The 8,763-nt window shown below is 37.3% G+C and overlaps 1 protein-coding gene across 3 annotated transcripts; it reads right to left on the bottom strand.

Moving 5' to 3' along the window:
• Nucleotides 1-209: 209 nt before the first annotated feature.
• On the bottom strand, nt 210-8,172 carry si:ch211-112f3.4 (EF-hand and coiled-coil domain-containing protein 1). 3 transcript variants are annotated; one of them, XM_057362462.1, is made up of 9 exons: nt 7,243-8,172; nt 6,482-7,046; nt 4,325-4,407; nt 3,537-3,669; nt 3,307-3,451; nt 3,008-3,100; nt 2,323-2,392; nt 2,168-2,247; nt 210-416 (listed from the first exon to the last, which is right to left on the bottom strand). In XM_057362462.1, the coding sequence occupies exons 1-9, from the start codon at nt 7,787-7,789 to the stop codon at nt 327-329; spliced, it is 1,806 nt and encodes a 601-aa protein (XP_057218445.1). In that variant the 5' UTR covers nt 7,790-8,172; the 3' UTR covers nt 210-326. The 3 variants fall into 3 exon arrangements, with proteins under 3 accessions (XP_057218445.1, XP_057218444.1, XP_057218446.1); XM_057362461.1 differs by having other exon boundaries at nt 3,537-3,672; nt 7,243-8,165; XM_057362463.1 differs by lacking the exon at nt 210-416 and having other exon boundaries at nt 445-2,247; nt 3,537-3,672; nt 7,243-8,154.
• Between the last annotated feature and the right edge of the window lie 591 nt (nt 8,173-8,763).

Raw genomic sequence — 8,763 nt, forward strand, 5'->3', positions numbered from 1 at the left:
ATTTGGTGGTCAAAGATTTTGTGGAGGAATGTTTGACTTCATATGTAAATCCGAGCAGTTTTAGCTATCGTCGAGATCTTTTCCAAAACGACGTGAGTTCGTTTTGAGAAAAACATCTCTTTGCAGAAGACACTTTTATTTCCTACTCTAATGTAATGTATTTCAAAGATTTGAAAACTGTGGCCATAGTTTCTAAATACTTTTGGAGGAAAGTGTTGATGATTTCTGCTCTTCTTCCTTCTATATTTCCTTTTACAATATTCACGAGCTGGAGAATTTACGTTCCGGTATCGCACAGCAATGTGGTGTCCTGAACAGAATGTGCCTTATCTGTGAGACAGAGACTGAGCGTCATTGTCTTCTGACAGATGTTTGGGCTGGACCTTCTCCAGAGCGCATAACAAAGCCACCAGCGACTACAAACAGACGAGAGATTAATTCAATAAATGTTCAGTAGCCTTTTGGATCACTCACATTAAAAATGTCATTGTATTAGAGATGAAAACCAGTGACATAAAAAGAAAAAAGAATAAGCTTTATGCATAACTTTCACTTTTTCATTTTTTTTGTAATATCTTTTAACCAGCAAGGTAATTCCCATTGCATGAATTAAGTCAGTTTGTATTCTAATGTGTCTTAAGTGCATATCATTAATTTACATACAGTAGATTATCAGTGTTGGGTGTAACTAGTTACTAAGTAATTAATTACTGTAATTTAATTACTTTCCCCCTGGACAAAGTAAAGTAAGGGATTACTCTTATTTTGTCTGTAATTTAATTACAGTTACTTCTGATGTAATTGAACTAAATACTGTGTAATATATTCAATCGTGGAAATGGCATCAAAATGATAAGTCTAACTTTAAAATGTACGCTTTAATGTATCCTTCTCACATTTGTAATACTTTGGTCAGTTAATAAGAATAATTTATGTAGTTATTTATTATTAATTTGAATGAATTAAAAGAGCCGTTTCATGTCTATCCTTGAATCAATTCTAATCAAGGTTGATGTAGGATATAGAAAGTAATTAGTAATAAGCAATGAAATACTATTTGTACAGTAATCTAATTACACTATTGAATATGTAATTAGTAACTAGTAATGAATTACTTTTTCAGACTAATTTACCCAACACTGTGTAGATTATACAGATACAGCAATAGGTTGGAACCAACATTATTAAAATAAACAACCTGAAATGGTTTTCTGTTACTGTATTATTAAAAGGTGATCCATCTTGTCTTTGTATTAAATGTATCAATATCAGCTCTCTGAACTCCTTTCATAAAGAAATGCTTTGTCCTGCTCTCATCTTAATGAGATGACACATTGTAACCGTGGATTACAGAAATGACACCATCGCATGCAATGAGTGACATTCCACAAGATACTGTACACACTGACATTCACATCATGATGATGAACTACAAGCTGAAACGTGACAAAGAAAATGTTTTGCACAAAATGTATTTGTTTTACTGGAGTATTATTGTTTGAAGTAATATCATAAATACACAATAAAATGATTTTGTCAGAGAGATTAAGAGCTATGTGACACAGCTGTACATGTAGCAGTGCATGTCGTTTTTAATATGCTGTTGGATTGTCTAAAAACTACAAATAATCTAGAGCACGAGAACAGGCTTCCCTGGCAGACATTACACAAAATGATCTAATGCACTTTCCATTAACAGGGTAGAAAATAAAATAAACATTTAAAAAAAAAGTTACATTTACACAAATTAAGGTTTTTTTGGTCAAACTTAATGTTATATGAGCTATTTATTATATGTGAGGTCTGTCCTGTTAACAATGTTATAGCATTTATGTTTATTTTATACTAAGCAATAAATAAATGAAATAAATAAAATGAATAAAATGTAGATATATCCCAGAATATGTTTTAGGATTGCAGATTTAGCCTAAACTGATTCGGGATCAAATGTTGGTTTGTTAACCTTGTATTGACCACATTCCATGACATAATTATGAAATGTTAGATTGTAGTTTTTCTAAACGTTATATATTTTTTTACTTTATATAAAACACACTTTATGTGGGCCTTTGGTGTACGGATGGTCTACAGATCTGTACTGTTCTCAGCAGGACATCAGAATGGAACTGGACGTCTTTCTCAAAGAGGGTTGCGAACCAACACTGACCTCTTCTCCTCCATCCATGAGGTCACTGGAGAGAAGCTGTTGACACAATGTGTCCACTACCTGAAACACTGGAGTACAGTCTGTGGGGAAAACAGTGAGTCATCAACCTTATCCGGGACTTTAGGATACAAGTTAAGAATGCCGAGCATATTTACCGTGGCTTTTCCTGCTACACAGATCCAGTGTGTCGATCAGAATTTTTCCCAAGGCCCTTCGTGGAATTCTCTATATTAAAAAAGAGTCATTTGTTACTTTTATATTTGAGGTTTGAAATACAGATGAATGCAGTGTAGCGTTTTGATCACTAGGTGGCGGTGTGGACTTATCAATGCTATCTGCAGATTCTTGCTTGTATTGCCACATAATCTCAACAGTTCTATGCTTCTGTGTTAAACATTACAGCAGTTGGGAGGTAGTTTTACAAACTATGAAACTTGTATATTAAATATGGCTTTAAGACTGCATCTAAGAAGAGCAATCGTCTCATTTTATACTTTAACAGCGTTAAAGTATTGTACTGCAACCATACTACAAGTAGTCTTTAAAAGGATTAATAAAAGGTTAATTATTAACACATTGTCTGTTATGCTATTTAACACATCATTTTGAGTTGATTTTTGTGTTTAATAAATAAAAGGAACAGCACATTTTGTGTTTTGTCTCAATTTAAGCACAGCTGTTTTTAGAGTATTATAGGCACACTGATTGTTTACTTTCGATACTTGTAGCTCATTTTTAGTTTATGTAAGTTCAAGATGTTCAAGTCAGGCAATGCGTTCTATGATAGTTTTCAGTCTTATTTGGTTCAGACAAAATCCAAATATTTGACATTAAACTCACTTTATGCTGTAGCTGCAGCAGTGAATGATGCATTCTCTCCGTCTCCACCATCTGAACGTCTTGTCTTAAACCATCCGGCTCTGTCTTCTGTATCTGCAGGGCGTTACAGAGATCGCCAACCGGCGTTAGAGAACAACTGATGTTACTTGTGCACAAATTACATTTTATTCATGGCATGAAATGCATTCAAACTAAAACATTTTCATCAGCATGTGCGATTGCGAATCCAATCCATGATCTTTGAGCCGCTAACACAATGCCAATAACAAGAATATTAGTAGTGTTTGTTTAACTCTCACCCTCATTGATTCATTTCTATCCTCGTCTGCACCAGGAATCCAGACTCTCCCCCTAAATTCTCTCAATCCAGGTGATCCTCGAAGTTCTCTGCAATGGGCTGAGCTTTGAGAGACAAGCCAGTGACAGATAGCAGTTTTCTGACACCTGTTGAAGGACACAAGCTAAAGTCTGTGTTGTCACCAAGAGGGACAGAAAAAGAGATTCATTTGTTTGGATGTAACATATTTACCCTTTGGCACAGCTGTGTAATCTGTTGATCAAGCGTTTCACCTCCAGGAGGCAGCACTGCCCTTCATCTACGCTCCTTTCATCCTCTTCCTCATCAGACGCTGCCCGACCCTCAACTGACCTCTGAAGACCCTCTTCTTTACAGAGGAATCACATGAACATATCACCTCTCATAAAATGATAAGACATTTATTAAATATATATTCAATATTAAAGTCAGAAAAAAACCTGTAATTTTACAGTTTTTCTGTTGTTGCTTTTTTACAGATTTTCCACATAAACTTGCAAAAAATAACAAAATTTTACTTTTTTTTACAGATTTTTTTATTTTATTTTTTTAAATGCGGTCAAAAACCATAAAATTACAGTAAAAGACCTCAAATTGACAAGAAAAACAGGAGAAAATGTAATTTTCTGTTATTTTACAGCTTATTTCTAGTTCCAGCAGCCAGAAGATTTCTTTTTTTTACAGTTTATTTTTGGAATACGGTCAAAAACTATAAAATTACAGAACAAGACAACACATTTACAACTATTTAATATATATCCTTGTATCCTATAATTTTACAGAATTTTTTTTTTCCAATTTACAGAAAATTTCCGGGGTTTTTTTTACAGATTTTTATACAGTACAGTCGTATGACTGACTGACAAACAAAAACACTTTTATCAGCTTTATTATCCAGTGTGACATTTGTGCTTTTTTTGTTTAAGGCACATTACAATCTAACATCACTAAAACTGACAAAAGTTGTCTCTTAAACATCTGAAAATCATTTACAATCTCACCTCTTTTACTGAAGACTTGAAACTGATTCTCCTCTAGCTTCTCTGTCCTGTTCACATTTAGCTCCCTGCAGGTGCACTGGGTCCTAAGAACAACCCAGAGAAAACAATGCAAATATAACCAAATATGTATACTTTTATGCATGCAGGTGACCTTCACTCTTACAAAAAGTGCTACACGATTCAACACAAGAACCACGAATGGTTTCATTAAGAGACTTTAACATCTTTATGTTGCACAAAGTTGCGATGGTTCTTTGAGGCAACAAAACCAGAACCGTTGGCAGCACCTATATTTTTTAAGGGTGTTGGAATCACAACTATGATGATCACATGACCCTCAGAGGATTGTCTGCAGGTTGTGTATCGTCTCATGTTAATGCAAGAACATGTATGAATGATGTCCTTGCAGACAGTGTGGATTTTGTGAGCGAGGAAGCTGGCAGGTTTCAACACGTTTGACCAGGTGTGGAATGAGCATTACATCATCGCACAAGCAGTCTGTGATAGAAATAATAAAATATTAACCAGGCATTAATCTGCTATGAGTCTCATAAAAAACAACCATTTACTTGATTGATCGGAAGGTTAATAAGTGCTGAATTTATATAGCAATGGCATCCGGCCATTGATGCATCCTGTTTATTTGTTTTTTTATTTTTATACTATTAAAAAATGATTAGGATAAAATGGTTCTTTAATGCACTTCGGATACTGAAAAAAAAGCGATTTTTTTCAGTGTTTATTAATCATTTCTCACAGTAAATGTTTCTTTGGAAATTAATTTTTTTATGTTAAATCATAAATTTATCATATCAGTGTATTGGTTTTTAAATGCCTTAATTCATGCATTACATAGATGTTTTTTATGAACTAAGATCAACTTTAGTTTGCATATACTGTATAACTTACATTTTTTGCATTTGCAATATGCATTTAAAGCAAATCAGTCAAAGCTTTGAGGCCAAACTCCCTGGTGTTCTAGCCAAGGGCAGACAGAGAGAATGCTTGTGTCACAGAAATGAAAGATCTTACCTATAAAGGAATAGTTCACACAAAAACGAACATTTTTTCATCATTTGTTCACCCTCCAGTTGTTATAAACACAAATGAAGATATTTTCATGAACGTTTGTAACTAAGACATTTTGGGTCACCATTGACTCCCATAGTAGGATAAAAGACAACTATGGGGATCAATGGTGACCCAAAACGGGTAGTTACAAACGTACATTTTTACATTTACATTTAGTCATTTAGCAGACGCTTTTATCCAAAGCGGACAATAAAAGCACAATAAAGACAGAACAATAAAGCGATATGTCATACAGGAGCAATAATACAACAGGTGCTAATACAAAGTTACTAACTTTCATTAAATATCTTCACTTGTGTTCAGCACAACAAAGACATTTGGAGGGTGAGAAAATGATGACAAAATGTTCATTTTCGGGTGAACTATGCCTTTAAAATGGCTCTTCTATAGCAAACACATCTTGTATACATTCATACAGAAACCTTATTTTAGAGAGCATGCTTACTACAGTACAGAATTAGTACGATTTGCCTTTGGTTTGCATAAATCTCATGTGCGCGTCTACAAAACATGTTTAAACTTGAGTTTAGACACACATCCACTTACATCTTTCCTGGATATAGCAAGACATTTATTGGAATAAAATGCAATAATAAATCTTCGAATGATTTGCAGTAACGCACTTGAAAGCAAATGACTAATAAGAGTTGGGAAAGCCTGCAGTGCTGTGTTTTAAAGGCAGGTCATTATCATCTGTCAAGGGAAGATCAAGCGTGTCTGCGACATGCCCTACAAAGCGGTTCATCCGTTTCATTCTTGAATCATCAACACCACTTAACACAGTGGATGACTGTAGACAAAATTAAACCCTTACAAGTTATGCAAGATTTTGCAGTGATTATGGGTTTTCATCTGACTGTGTCTTTGTGGTCGACAGCGTGTCTTACAACAGAAAGCAGGTCCGGACTGGCTATCGGGAGCCGGGATGATTTAGGTCGACTGTGTTGCCTCGCTGTTTTTAATTCTTCTTTTGCATCATTGCCTGCCTGACATACCCATGTACAAATTTGGAATGGTTCCCACACGCATGTTGAATGAACACCCTTTGATAAATGAAAGCTCTACCTGAACGTCTCCAGCTGCTCCTCTAGACTTTGGACTTGTTCTCGAAGCCGGTCTGTTTGTTGGGCCTGGTCTTGTAAGGCCCTGACACGTTCCAACCCCGCGGCCAGGGCCCCTCTCGCCTCCTCCGCCCTCTTTTTGATGCGGGCGTTTTCTCTCCTGACACTCTCTACCATCTCCTGCATCCGGCCGAGCTCCTCATAAGCTCCCATCAGCTCCTCTTCTAACCTCTGGTTAAACCTCATAGCTTCCTCCAGCTGTCCGTCACGAGAGGCACGGATCAGTTCCAGCTCTCGCAAGAGGTCTTTAGTGGATCTTCTGCTTTCCCGTTCCGTGTGTTTGGATTGTCTGCTTTTTACTTTGGCTCCGACGTTACAGTCTTGTCTCTCTGGAGTGCCGGCAGGAGTATGTTGGGGTGGCACTTGTTTTCGGCGGAGCGCCACTTCCAGTGCCATGCACCGTGCGTCGCTGCTCTGCAGCGCCGAGCGCAGGTCCTCCACCAGCTCGCGCAGACTGGCGTTTTCCAGCTCTAGCTGCTCCTGTCTTCTTACATGAGGATTCATATTCACTGCAGTAGAGTAAAACGAGCCTTTCAGTAATGACTTTTTAATTCCTTTATTATTTAAAATTCAAATGTAAAAATGAAAAGACATCACACTTCCATAAGTCTATAGAATAAAATGTTCCCAAAGGCTTTGTGGGAAAACACAGCAATTCAATTGGCGCACCTGCTCTACGATCACGTGACTTTGCTATGTTCTTACCTGTGGTTTTCCTGCATTCCACAGCTGAGCTCTGTGACAGTCCTGGTTCTCTTATCGACCTCCTTCGGTTCGGATCATCTTTAGATAGATCAAAACTCACACACTTTCTCCTCCGGACTCGGGGATGCCGGAGTCTGATCTCCCTCTCGATGTGTTCCGTCTCTTCACTAACCGCGAGGCGAGCTCCAGTCTTCCCGTCCTGCGCTTTAACGGAGAAAGATCCACAAAGCCGTGCATGAAACTCTTTGAAGTTAAGCGCCCGAGGAAGTTTGCAACACATGTCTTCATGCTCAGATACGCCGTTCTCTGTCTCTGCGTATTTGGAGATTCCCAAAACTAAACACAGAATCCTAAAGTCCTCATTCGTCACGAGATTATCACCGTTATAAAAGGCCAAGTGATGAAACACTTCCTGGAGATACTGGTCCACACCGGTGGCCAAGACCACGATCTCGTTTTCCACACCGGGATCTGGGTTGAAGTGGTGCGCAAGAGCGCATTGCAGCCACTCGCTTTTACGCGCCGCGCGGATACGTAAACCCTGCATGATATCCGCTGATGTACGGTGCTTAAACTCCGAGGATGTTCTCAAGACAACTTACATCTCTCTGATTTGATCAATAAATAAAATAATAAATAAATAAAAAGTCAACGTAATGATATAAGATATGTGATACAAATACTATGCAACGTAATGAAATATTACAAAGAACACAAAACTACAAGCAACTCCACAAAGTAACTACCCCAACAACTCCATTACATAATGCAAAAGTAATCGAATTATAAAATGCTGTCTAATTAAAACCATGGTCTCCAAAAAACTATCGTTGCAGACCAATCCTTTCCGCAGCCTATCCCTTCAGACTGTGCTTTCAAAGAGCCACTCCACCCTTTGGGCTGACAGAGGATATGTGTGTGCGCTTTGAGATCTGTCCAATCACAGCTCACTTCAGGCTAAGAATTCCTGAACCACGACCAAGAAAGAGAGCTTCTCTAGGTCTTCAAGACACCTAATACAGGTCATGTGCATTCTTTTAAATGGCAGCTTTTTATCTAAGTTTACAAATCACTTTGAGGAAGCTTTTAAGCGTGACTCACTGGTTACAAGAGATTGGAGTTAAACAGGCCACACCCCTGCTGAGTTATAAATTGTATTTTTCTTGCCCAAAATATAATAAAATATAAAACGCATAAAATAAATGAGTATTTCAACATACATTTAAACGTACATCAGCGCCCAAGCTGGGAAATAAACAATATACAATATGGCTGCTAAAGATCCACTTGCCAAGCTCGCAAATAGCAATACAGCAAGTACATCATGTATCTGGATCAGAAATAGAGCATTCAAAATAACTTTAGACAGTCTCTCTAAAAATACTATTTATCCAGGAGTCAGTGGATCTAGTTACTTATCTGTTTATCCGAGACACTGGAAACTGTAAAGAGTTTGGCTTTACTGTCACTGGCTTTTGTTCTTTTTACTAGAACTAACAGGCTTCCCGTAAATTTTTACAA

Source organism: Triplophysa rosa, linkage group LG20, assembly GCF_024868665.1.
Source record: "Triplophysa rosa linkage group LG20, Trosa_1v2, whole genome shotgun sequence".
NCBI classification, from domain to species: domain Eukaryota; kingdom Metazoa; phylum Chordata; class Actinopteri; order Cypriniformes; family Nemacheilidae; genus Triplophysa; species Triplophysa rosa.

Excerpts from the sequence above, each read along its gene's own strand:
- si:ch211-112f3.4 (XM_057362461.1), bottom strand. The coding sequence starts at position 7,789 with ATGCAGGGTTTACGTATCCGCGCGGCGCGTAAAAGCGAGTGGCTGCAA. Across the intron at positions 3,101-3,306 it reads ATAGAAATGAATCAATGAGG|ATACAGAAGACAGAGCCGGA; the intron begins GTGAGAGTTAAA and ends AACGCCCTGCAG. Across the intron at positions 2,393-3,007 it reads TGCTGCAGCTACAGCATAAA|AGAATTCCACGAAGGGCCTT; the intron begins GTGAGTTTAATG and ends TTTTTAATATAG.